General features: G+C 42.8%; 1 protein-coding gene across 1 annotated transcript; it reads right to left on the reverse strand.

Moving 5' to 3' along the window:
- Positions 1 to 453: 453 nt before the first annotated feature.
- Positions 454 to 4,848, reverse strand: srek1ip1 (SREK1-interacting protein 1). Its single transcript, XM_060066783.1, has 5 exons — positions 4,722 to 4,848; positions 4,030 to 4,077; positions 3,784 to 3,942; positions 1,636 to 1,699; positions 454 to 1,522 (listed from the first exon to the last, which is right to left on the reverse strand). Exons 1-5 carry the CDS (start codon positions 4,732 to 4,734, stop codon positions 1,294 to 1,296), a joined length of 513 nt encoding a protein of 170 aa, XP_059922766.1. The 5' UTR covers positions 4,735 to 4,848; the 3' UTR covers positions 454 to 1,293.
- Between the last annotated feature and the right edge of the window lie 8,211 nt (positions 4,849 to 13,059).

Here is a 13,059-nt window from a genome sequence, read left to right on the forward strand (position 1 = left end):
CGCTCCCTGGAGCGCCCTGTTAGCCAACCTGTAGCCACCTGCCCGGCCCGGGTTCATGAGCAGTCCAGACTTTAAAGGTCTGCTTCCATCCAGCAGTGAATAGAACACATACAATTACAGGTGGATGTACGTGTGATATGTTACATGTGATAACGTGTACAAAACGAAAGGAATAGAAAAAACGAATGGTCTAAGGTGTTTCGACCCCATTAAAAGTTCAAGTTTTGATACTGAATGTCCAGAATACAGCTGTCTCTCAGCAAAATCGCTGATCTCTGCAGCTGCCTACTCAATTAAATGTTTGATTTACTGCATAACCACTGCCGACCACTAGAGGGGCCCAGAGCTCCTTTGATCGCATTGCAGTCGGGTTTCTCTACGCCGCTTGCTCATTTTTAAACTACATTGTGCCTAGGGTTTATACTATGGATATCATGAAATCGAATTAAATGATACAATGAAAAAATATTTTATTACTCAAAGTTTGGCTCCAGATTCACACGAAAAAATAAAGAAATAATAGTAAATGAAGGGACGCTTATGAATGACATTCCAGAATTTATAAAATGGACACCGAAATTGGCTCATCACAATCAGGGAAGGACCAAACGACATAATTAAACGTAGTTTCCAAAGAGCTTTTACAGGCTAGTTTTGTTTCCTGTAACTACACAAAAATACATCCCTTCAAAACAGTTGCGATCTTTACACATAAAAAAATACACTAAAAACTGAATGTAATTTAGTCTTAATTTTGTTTAAAACATAATTTCATCTAGCTTCGGAGGTCTCCTAAGGTGCGAATATCAGCTAGAATTTCAACTCGCAACCAAGACCAGACAGTGTTAGACAATGCAAAACATTGTCATCAGCACACAAAGAAAATTGGTCCAATTGTATTACATGAAGACCAAGATGGAAAAACACAGGAACAGAAGGAACCAAGAAGTTTAGGTCTGCACGTTTGAAGTTCTTGTCCAGCACCACAATAGAATGACAGTTAACATATTGGCAAACAATCATGTCAAATGTGTATTTTTCCCCTGATGAATGTACGTAACTAAAACACTGATAAAAAAAACTTTGGAATGACGTATTCAATACATGGTAACCTCGAATACACTCCAGTTTATCTGAATAGAAAATAACGCAGAAATCTGCACATCCCAAAGGAAATCTCAGTGGGGAAAATCTGATGGTATTCATAACTTTTCCTCACTCGATGTTGTTGCAGAAGAGTACAGCGAGTGGATCATGAACTCGAGTCCAGGAGTTCCTCAAAGTCCCACCGTTTCAGTCGGTGTCTGAGGAGCCACTGGAGCTGTCTGAGGAGGACTGCTGCTTCTTCTTCTTCTGCTTCTTCTTGTGTGTTTTCTCGTGCTCCCGCTTGTGCTTCTTGCTCTTCTTCTTATGGCTCTTCTTCTTCTTGTCCTTCTTCACCTTCTCATCATCGCTCGACGAGGTAGACCGCTTCTTCTTTTTCACCTCGTCCTCATCCTCGTCACTGGACGAAGAGCCAGACCTATGGAGCAGAAAGAGCAATTGAGCGAAATACATTTAAGAGATCGGTGCTTGGAAATTACTCAAACTTGTCATTTTGATACACTAGTTGATGCGACACCAGGAGCCGCTTACCTTTTCCTTGATTTTCTATCCCGGCTTTTCTTCGTCTTGTGTTTACGGTCATCGTCACGGGAACCTACAGAACATATGAAGAATGGATAAAGGAGAAACAGCCCTTACAATAGAAAAATAGGGTTATTTCCCAATTTGGGAACAGGGCCCGACTTGTATTTGCCCGAGTAGTAGTAAAGTAGTAAAGATATTTAATTGTGCATTTGTATCCAAGAGCTCAACGAGTGTGGCCTAACGTACATACACTGGTGCATTCATGATACTGGCAGATGTTGATTAGCTTTGTGAAAGCATCCCGATCAGGCTTGTCGCAGCCTGTTACTCTCATGAGATCACTCTGGCATCAAGCCTGTTGAAAGCCTGATCCAAAGATGTAAAAACGATACGACCAATCAATGCTCAGGAGAGGGAGGGAGTTTGAGCGATCAAACCATATTATCTGAAATAGACTGGATCACATCTCTTAACATTGCTATGTGAAGAGAGTAACAGAAATCCAATGGTTGAAATGATGTCTGAGCCGGGGGCGCAGAGGCAAGTTGGAGCTGTCACGTTAAAATTTTACCGGGGGCGAAAATTGTACCGGCCTACGTCATCGTTTGTTTACATCCTGACAACCTGCCCGGCAACGGACTACGCGATGCAGAAAACATGTTTCCAAACGACGAAATAACATAATACAGATAGCGGATCGCTATCTGTATTATGATAGATAGCGATAACAATTGTTTTTACTTTATATTTGTATTGTATTTAATTGTTTAATCGAAACAATAAAAAAAATTGCCCGCGAAACTGCCGAACGCGTCAAATGACAAATGTTTTGCCCGCGAAACGGGCGATCGCGTCAAATGACGTAGGAAGGTTCTTGAAACATAATACAGATAACGGATCGCTAGATAACACTTGTTTTTACTTTATATTTGTATTGTATTGAATTGTTTAATCGAATTTAGCTAGTAAATAAAGTAAAAACAAGTGTTATCTAGCGATCCGTTATCTGTATTATGTTTCAAGAACCTTCCTACGTCATTTGACGCGATCGCCCGTTTCGCGGGCAAAACATTTGTCATTTGACGCGTTCGGCCGTTTCGCGGGCAATTTTTTTTATTGTTTCGATTAAACAATTAAATACAATACAAATATAAAGTAAAAACAATTGTTATCGCTATCTATCATAATACAGATAGCGATCCGCTATCTGTATTATGTTATTTCGTCGTTTGGAAACATGTTTTCTGCATCGCGTAGTCTGTTGCCGGGCAGGTTGTCAGGATGTAAACAAACGATGACGTAGGCCGGTACAATTTTCGCCCCCGGTACAATTTTAACGTGACAGAGCCACAACAATGTTCAGATGTGCACCAGGGTCGTCGGATCAACACAGTGTGTCAACTCTGATCTATAGAGTGGGGAAGACACGCCCTTTCTGGTAGAGCCCATGGGATCTATGAGATCGAAATGTATGAATGGGTTTCAATGGAGAGAAAGTGATTATTTTCTGGTCCCAGTCTTTATATGCCCTGGATTACACATATGTTGTTTGTGGATTTAAATGATAATTTTTCATGCAAAGAAAACTAAAAAAATTCACGAATAAGTTTGATAATGTTAGGTTTTGTGTGAGGCCGCTTTGTGAACTACAGCTCTTCGCTGCTCTCGACGTGAATGATATACGTCACCACCCCGCACTGAACTCCGTTACAGACATGGCGATCTCTCTGCTCCTCTCACCTCTTTATTTCCAAGCGGAGGATAAAAGCATCGAAAGAGGTGAAAAACATTATAAGTCGGGGCACGTGAAGAGTTTCAGTGATGCCGATGGGAAGATTGTCGGTCTTGTCCATGCCAGTCGCAGGGAGCGTGACATCCCATACGAGACATGTTTTCATTGTCCCATTCTCATTGTGTTTTCTCTACAGCCTTTAACTGAACAATTGCACAATAAACGGTGAAACTCTTGACATGAAAAATTATCATTTAAATCCACAAACATATGTGTAATCCGGGGCATTTAAAGACTGGGACCAGAAGATAATTACTTTCTCTCCATTGAAACCCATTCATATTTTTCGATCTCATAGGTCCCATGGGCTCTACCAGAAGGGGCGTGACTTCGCCGCTCTATCTCCGTCTCTGTCTGCTGACCTTTAGAGCGTCCACTGCGACTCTGCTTGTCGTCCCGAGGGGCTTCCGGAGGATCCTCCTCGTCGCTCTCCTCGCTGCTGGTGCTGCTCACGTCCAGTACGATGTCCTTCTGGGGATCCACGCGCACAAAGTTCCTGCACTCGAATGTCAGGTGACCCGCTGGAAAAACACAACAGTCCACATTAAACTAGGGGACCAAATAGATGAGAGAACCGTTTATTTATAGGTTATTAGATTGGTACTTACGATAGCCACATTTCTTGCATCCTGCACGGATGTTGTCCTTATTTGGACCTGAAAAGGTTAGGTACAGATGTTCGTTGTTTGGACAATATTCGCTTTTGTGAATTCCAAACATCATCATAGTGCCTGATTGTGACTGCTATGGTCCATTACTTGAACATAAATAAAGAATCCTATTTTTCACGTGTGCAAACAGCGCATGTTAGAACAAAACACTAACGTTACTTGTTTCTAAGGAAGCTTACTATACATACTATATCTTAACATATGGCACACACATCATGAGGAGGAAATAACATTTAAATCATAATAATAATCATACATTAATTCGCCACGGATGAGGAGGTTTATTTGATACCTAACTCTTCATGTACTCTTGAGCTGCTTAGTTGGCATTGGTAAATAGTGATATACTAATAATCTTCAACAATGCAGTCGAACTGGGGACGTAACGTTGACTTATGAGGAACATTTGAATATTGATCAGGGAAAAACACCTTCACTAATCTGCATTACTGCCGATTGTATTGATACAGTAGATATCTTAGTTATCCCAGGTTAGCTAGCAACTAGTACTAAAAACGTACCCTTAGTTAGTAGTCACCCTGAACTAGCGAGGGGACCCGGAGGTAGATAACACACACCGCGTAAGTAAGATACATATTAGATTTGGTTCACAAATAGAAAATACTTGCCAGGAATATCCATTCTAAGCGAAGTAACAACAAGGTAGGAAAACAAGTTCAGCGCGAAACAACTAAACTTCCACGTTGTTCCTGTAGATAATTGGTCCGGCTGGAAACAAAGACATAGGAACTACATTTCGAAGGTTCCTACTTCAGTATATCAGTTATGATTCTCTCTAAAATATTATAGATATTTTTTTATCCAATTAATTAGAACAAAACATAACACAATATTGTTTAAAAAAATAAACTTTGATGAGGAAATTCCTGATAAAAAAATAAATCCCCAGGCACCACAGACTGTCTGCAATCCACCTTGTCCACCACTAGGAGGAAAATTATGATCTGTGTTATGATCTGTGTTTCCACTTGCTATAGCAAATGTAAACAAAGTAAATAAAGATCATGATTTCCCTCCTCTGCTCAAATCCCACTCATCAAACCTAATTGTTTTTACCTAGGTTTATTTTATGAGAGGCATTGTACATATAGGTATAGAATGATATACACGTTAAAGCTATAGAGTTATTGTTATATAGCATGTATAGCATTTGTGTTTTTATTATTTTGTTTGATTTTATATTACCTTTTTTAATTTTGCAAACAACCTTATTCATTTTTACGAGTCTGGACCAATGTGTTGCTTTTACTGGTCACATCTTAAGCGCCAGCTGATTGGCCTCACCAAATTGATGGGTTCTTCCCATGGGATCTTCCTCCAAGCCCTCGTGTACAACGAAACAAGTCCGGTCACAAGAATGACAAATCGAGGCATTCTTGTGTTTTGCCAGCCATGTGAAACCATCCCCATCTCATGAGGTCACATTCTGTTTATGTATGCCGATCGGTGGCCTCAATCCTGTTGAAAGCTTTTTCCAAATATTGAAAAATGATTGGACCATGGTCTCTGGGAGGGAGTTATAGCTCATAGCCAACATGGATCGCCAGTCTGCCAAATTGAAAAAACAAGTGGCGCCTCCCTACCAACCTACGGAGAAATCAAAGCTGTTTGTCATGATCGGTCTTTGTCCTTGTTTTGTTTAGTGTCAGTTCTCCTCTTGTCCACCAGATGTCGCTAGATTTCCCCCCTCACCTTACATTTCCAGCATGCCACCACCTCATTTCCCTCACCTGAGTCTCCTCACCTGTGTCCTGGTCCATCTTCCCAACTGCAACTCATTCCCCGACGACTCTACCCATTTATACAAGTTCACCTTCTTTGTTCCTTGTTAGTTGGTAATTTTTTGTCATGTTCTTTGTTTTGACAAAACAAAACTTACAAAAGTTGTTATCTGACCAGAGTTATTTGGAGCAATAGCACTGATAAGTTGCTTTGTTGGAAGAAAACATTAAATATATTTTCAATGGGATCTCGGATATAAAAAATCTCAGTGGCCTTGTCATCTCAGAAAACACTCATGGAAAACATTGTAGAATATAATGTGACATATCATTTTTTTTTCAGGATTACTTATTGGTTCATGTCCTCACATTCAATCATTTATTTCATCAATGATGAAATGTTTTCTAATCAGCTGCTTTAAATCAACCCTCCATTGGATCGGCAGTGCAGGTTAAAAGTTTTAGAACCACTAATGTCGCCACGCCGGATGACTCTCCCAGCACGGCCCGTGCTGTGGTTTCCATGGTGGGGTGGAGCGAAGGCAGCCTGCCTGGAGACTGACGGATGTAAAGTGGTGACAGATGCCCGGCGCTAGACGTACGGTCATCCTCGTGCATGTGGCTCTTTCAACAGACTCGAGGAGAAGCGCAGACCACAAACTATAAACAACCACAAACGTTGGGCATTTTCTTTGATCATGGAGCTATTTGTCTTTGCCTCAATCATTCTCATGCACTTTTAGAGCACACGGAACGTATGTGTGCGAGTATGCGTTTCATTCACTCAAATAAGCTATGCGTCACAAATTTGTAAAAAATATATTCTCAATATAGAGGGAGCATGTCACCCAAAGATCTGTCTGCCTTCGAACCCGTCTTTCTATCTTTTATATAGCTATTAATATATTACATACTGTACATGCATACTTATTTGAAGGGGAAATAATTTCTCCACCACTAGAAGGTGCAAGTCTACCTGCTAGACCAGCCAGTCATTAAACAACATGAATGGATTCTGTTTATGTGAAATGTGCTATGCTTCAGTAATAGCATATACATATATATATATACATACATATATATTTTCAGATATGAACTTGCTGTAGATATAGATGCAAAAGTTTACCATGGGCTTGTAGAAAACATTCAGCCCTATCCCCAAGGGTACAAACACTTCAATATGCCTCAGTCTCCAAGCAACCTAGTATTACTTTGGCGATAGTGACTATTTGGTCCTACCTTCAATTACAGCCCCATAAACCCTATATTGTGAGGAGATTCATCTCTACAGAAGTTTAATAACATATGCTTATATTTTGACGTTAGCGCAATCCTCAAATTATAATAGGCAATGTGTTCTGGTCATTAAGTCCAAGTTAAATAACGCACACCAATTTGAACCGTGTTGTTTGAGCCATTAATAAAGGGATGTTTCACCCAAGTGACAACAATGTGCGTGTCCATTAATGCAATCATTGTTATTTAATGTGAGTCACAATTTGTTGGTGGCACAGTCTATAGTGTTGTGCTCAAGTGGTGGAGAGAAGCAACTTGTAATAACTGTGTTTGACAGACCTTGGGTCCAATCCCAATACTTGGGCACGCTGACACAGAGGATCAAGGCTGCTCCCTGCTTTCATAATAGATCAGGGAACGTGACTGGCCTCAGGTCGGTTCAATCCTCACAACATGTGCTCCCACTCCTAATAAATATAACCTTTGGACAGCTTAAACACACGTTTCTTAGGATGTATTCCCGTAGAAGGGAATACATATATAAATAATTGTTTCCTTGTTGAAGGTGTAGCTGCCAGCCAACAATACGGTTCAGTGTTTCTGTCATGACCCATAGACCGCTTGGTGTGGAAACGGAGGGGACATGGTTATATTTACTGTCTCACCTTTGTGTGGTCCCACATTGGGTTTATTATTTCTGCTCTATGTCTGTAGCCACGGAAAAAATAAATGGTTTATGATCATCTTTTTCCTGTGTGAGTCCCATAGTGTTTACAAAAGTGTAAAAATGGAGGCCATTGTAAATCCCAGAAACAAACGCACCTTGTAATGTTTTTTTGACAACAAAGTGTGTGTTGGGTGGTTTAAACAGCCTCACCTGGTCTGAGTTGATTCTGGGGATAGGTGAGTCTGCACACCGATGGTGCATAGAGAGAGAGAGAGAGAGAGAGAGAGAGAGAGAGAGAGAGAGAGAGAGAGAGAGAGAGAGAGAGAGAGAGAGAGAGAGAGAGAGAGAGAGAGAGAGAGAGAGAGAGAGAGAGAGAGAGAGGGAGAGGGAGAGGGAGAGGGAGAGGGAGAGGGAGAGAGAGAGAGAGGGAGAAGGAGAGAGTGAGGTTAATAGAGAGAAATAGAGGGAGAGGGCTAGAGAGACACAAATACTGAACACCTGCTCTGATTGTAACGATGCTACCGACTCAGCAATAAACTGGTTTAAACATCACCCACCTGTGTCCTCTGATGGCGGTGCCCAGTAAAACCACCCATTTGGAGTGTGGCAGACTCATGGGTGACGTGGGGCAGGGAAAACTGCTACAGAACTTTGATCCCGATCGGCCGTAGCAGCACTTTCTTGTTGGGCAATGCATACGTTATTTTGTGGTTGTATTAGTTGATTACAATGTTCTTATTCAATTGTATTCATTTTAATATACAAAGAGTAAACAAAAGCTCTCTCACATATTGCACTGTGCTTTCATCTTAGAAATAATTCAAACAAATTGGATTAGAGGCTATTGATTTGTTTTTCCAAACATGTTTAGTGTCTGATGAAACTGTCAGCCGTGCTATGTGTAATGCACCTGGAGATGAATGGATGGGTCGCCAGATAAGAAAGAGGAATCACTTCCATTGCCTTGTTGTTCAGCCTTTAGAACACGGATTTCATAAAAAAAAAACACCGCAGGTGTCAGAGAGCTGGCTTGTTGATGTCACAGACGTTGATGTGAAGAACAACGGCGCTACGACAGGGAGAAGCAGTGTGTCAGTTAGCACCCGGCTCAGGCTGTCCGGCGTTTGGGCAACACGCACAGGTCAGCGCCGACCGGGATGTTCTTGGACGGAGTCCTGATTGGCCCCAGCGCGGCTTCTTGGGTAAATAAACCTTGTCTGACCGCCAGGCTGCCAGCTGCTGGGAGTTCCGACCTCACGGCCCTGCGCTCTGCCCCCCCCCCCCGCCCTCCATAAAGGGTGTCCCATCTGGGTGGCCCTGGTAGAATACAAGTGGGACCCCCCCCCAAACCCCCCCACCCCCTGTGTCTCTTTGGGAAAGTCTCCATTAACACGTGTAAAACATAGGACTACACACACAGACCCTCAAAGCGATGGACTGCCTGAAACGTGAGCTGAATGACTTCTTCATTATGCGCGCCGTCTTGGTTAGCTCTGCCTCACTAAGACGACACGGCACGGGGAAAGAAAAATATTTCTTCTTCTTTTTATATTATTATTCTGGCAGACTTGTTTTTCTTTTTCTGTCCGAGACACGTCCAAGGGTGTTCCAGGTAAGGAAGCAAGTTGTGGTTGGAATTGATTTATTTGGAAAAAGACGAGAGTGATATTTCTGTATGCGGTCAGCGCACAGTTGCTTCCTCTCTCTCTTTCACAAGGTTTTGTTCTCGGTCTCACACCCTTCACCCTCTCCCATTCTCTCACCTGTCTCTCCCCCTTTCTCTCACCTTTTTCTCTCTTTCCCTGCATAGTTATCCTTCCCCCCCCCCCCCCTCCCTTATTGTCTCTGCCCCTATATATCAATCCCTATATCACTCTCTGTCTCTGGCTGTGCACACCATTTCACTTTCTCCAACCTCAATCTTTTTTAGTATTTTGCCCTTGTCTTTCTCTTGCTCTGTATCGTCTTCCTGTAACTCTGCAGCTCTCTCTCTCTCTCTCTCTCTCTCTCTCTCTCTCTCTCTCTCTCTCTCTCTCTCTCTCTCTCTCTCTCTCTCTCTCTCTCTCTCTCTCTCTCTCCCTCTCTCTCCCCCACCCTCTCTGTTTACCCCACTTGTTTTGCTCCATTGTGTTTGCACAGTGGTTTTGATATAAAACTGTTTGATGCTGTGTCTGGAAGCACTCAGTGGAGTACTACTGGGTACCGAAGGGACCACTAGACAGGTAGTACTGGTTGTACCAGCACACCACATCGGACATCTCAGTGTTGAACGCTCTAGTTCTTGTTCTGGTTTCTGGTTATGCCCGACCACATCCCTGTAGCAGTACATCCCAGAACCTCAGCGACCAATCATAGGGTTGCAAGAAGTCACCTTTCCATTGTGTGTGCGTGTGTTTGTGTGTGTGTGTGACGTGTGTTTGTGTGTGTGTGTGTGTGTGTGCGCGCACAACGTTTTGTACAATCACAGAATTGCAGATCATTCATTTTCCTGTGTGTTTTCCATGCGTCTCTCAGCCGTATCCTGTATCAGAGTGCATGTTTTCATCCACAAAACCCACATCAACCTGCATGCAGCTTCAGCTCCTCTCAACAAACTACAAAGTCCTTAACCTCGGCAAGGCGCTGAGAGGAATGTGTCTGCCGAGCGTGTGTGTGTGTGTGTGTGTGTGTGTGTGTGTGTGTGTGTGCGTGTGTGTGTGCGTGTGTGTGTGTGTGTGTGTGAGAGAGTGAGTGTGTGTTTCACAGATTCGAGCTATGTTTCTGTTTCTTTAGTGCATGTTTTGGGTGTATGCGTCTCCCAGTCTGAAATACAGAACATCACACAACAACACCAAACAAACCACTATAACCTTCCGACACTCAGTGGAGGTGGGAAACTTGGGCAGCCATAGTTTTGGTTGATGATCTAAGGAGCTGACAAACACCATGAGCCAGGAAAAGAGCAGATCAAACATAACCCTAAAATAATCCGGGCAGGCCTAGCGTAAGAGAAGAGCACCAGAAGAAGACTTCACAAACAAGCCGATATGGCCCCAAACTAAGGCTCTGTGATGAGATGAGATGATTCGGTTGTTCACCTTGATGTTCCGCATAATGTATATGAGTTACAGGGTATATTGGATGGCTTGAGATTAGTGCTGTCAGTTAAACGCGTTATCAACGGCGTTAACGCAAACCAATTTTAACGGCGTTCATTTTTTTATCGCACGATTAACGCAATCCTTTTTTTTTTTTTTTCTTTGGTTCAAAACAAAGAAGCAGTAGCCTGACTGCTATGTTCAAGGCAGTATGTTTGTATATTCATCGTTTAATTGCACTATAGGCGACTATAGGCTTTGCACAAGGCAAGCCGATGCACTTCTCCAAGTTGATAAGAGCATTAAAATGAGGACAATTAATGGGACAAAGAAATCAAGGGATATTTAGCATAGAAAAAAGATTTAATCGTGAGTTAACTATGACATTAATCGCGATTAAATATTTTAAGCGCTTGACAGCACTAGTTGAGATGCATAATACTGCCCAGTGTTAGCAAGAGCAGACGGAGAGCAGCACAAGGAGGTCTAGAAATGTGATCCTGGTACCTGAAGCATTTCAAGTGGTGTTATGGGCATGAAAGGGTTGTTTTTATGAGGCGATGTCAATGGAATATACTCTTTAGTGAAGAAGTGGGAGCATGTGGGATGTGGCTTTTTCTCGCTGTCATAACGTGCATCTCTGCACTCTGTCCATACAGACCAGAAACAATTATCTCACACACCGGAAAACCCACCACACGCACACGCACACACACAAGTACCCACACACGCACACACACACACACACACGCGCGCATGTGCACACACAGAGGAGCTCGCAGACGCATACAGTAGGGCAACAAAAGAACACACACACATACACACGTATACAGACACACACACCTGCACACACACTCACGCTGACACACACACTGCACACACACACACACACACACACACACACACACACACACGCACACACACACACACACACACACACACACACACACACACACACACACACACACACACACACACACACACACACACACACACATACACATACACACACAGTAACCTTTATATAGGGTAACCTAACCTCCATATTTCCTTTATGAGTCCAATTAAACACTTAAGAGGGGTCGCCTTATCGGGCCCCTTCCCTTTGATGTTCAGGCCGGTCCGTCCCTCTATAGCGTCCTGAGTCGGGCCCCAGGCCCCTCTGCGTACGGTAATTGTCTCTGAACCAGCTGTAAAAGAAAAACAAGGCTTTTACTACGAGACGACTCTCACTTCCAAGAGATGGGATCTCAGTTGGCTGCTGCGCGCATATATGCTCCGTCATTTACAAGATACTTTATTTTTTTACTAGATTTATTCTCTTTAGGAGGTGGAAATAGTCTCACACACACATACCCACCACACACACACACACACACGTGTGTGTGTGTGGTGGGTTTTACACGTGTGTGTGTGTGTGTGTGTGTGTGTGTGTGTGTGTGTGTGTGTGTGTGTGTGTCTGTGTCTGTGTGTGTGTCTGTGTGTGTGTGTGTGTGTGTGTGTGTGTGTGTGTGTGTGTGTGTGTGTGTGTGTGTGTGTGTGTGTGTGTGTGTGTGTGACAAGGCCAAGATAGATTACAGGCCTCATTGACTGTTTTAGCTTTATTAGTTTAGCGATGCCTCCTTTATAAAGCACTACGTTATTGCAGGTCATCATTCATCCTTATATATTACCCATTTAATTTTTTTGAAGCCTCTGTATACTCACTTTAACGTGTCACCCACCACATGTGGCGTCGATACGGCTTTCCTTATTAATCTTTTTAAAAGCAGCCAAATGTTGTCTGACACACTCTCCTAAGACCTATCCCATTTAAATGTAACAACGTTCAAACAGAATTTGCTTACTTTCCTGAACAGTTATGGTCTACCACAGACACACACACAGTCTTTCCCTTTGATTACCTGAACCTTAACATTTCCTTCAAAAGACTTTGAATCCCCACTGTAATTTACAGAATGTATAGGGCGAGATATGGCTGGAGCGCGGAGAGGACCACTTAAAGCCTACCGCCGACGCCAGATGCCTAAATGAGGGGGGGTAGCCCTGGGTGGGTTTCCATACCTTCTGCAGAGTCAAAACACTTCCAGGAAGGAACCCTTTTGAAGATCATTTTAATTGACAACCTCTAACCCAGATACGAAAAATCGGCTGCCAGTTTCCTATTGAAAACCTTCTCCTATGGATCCATGCGTTCTGGTGGTATAAATGTAAATGTGGTATAAATGTGGTAAACAACTTACTT

The sequence above is a fragment of the Gadus macrocephalus genome, chromosome 12 (assembly GCF_031168955.1).
Source record: "Gadus macrocephalus chromosome 12, ASM3116895v1".
Classification (NCBI taxonomy): domain Eukaryota; kingdom Metazoa; phylum Chordata; class Actinopteri; order Gadiformes; family Gadidae; genus Gadus; species Gadus macrocephalus.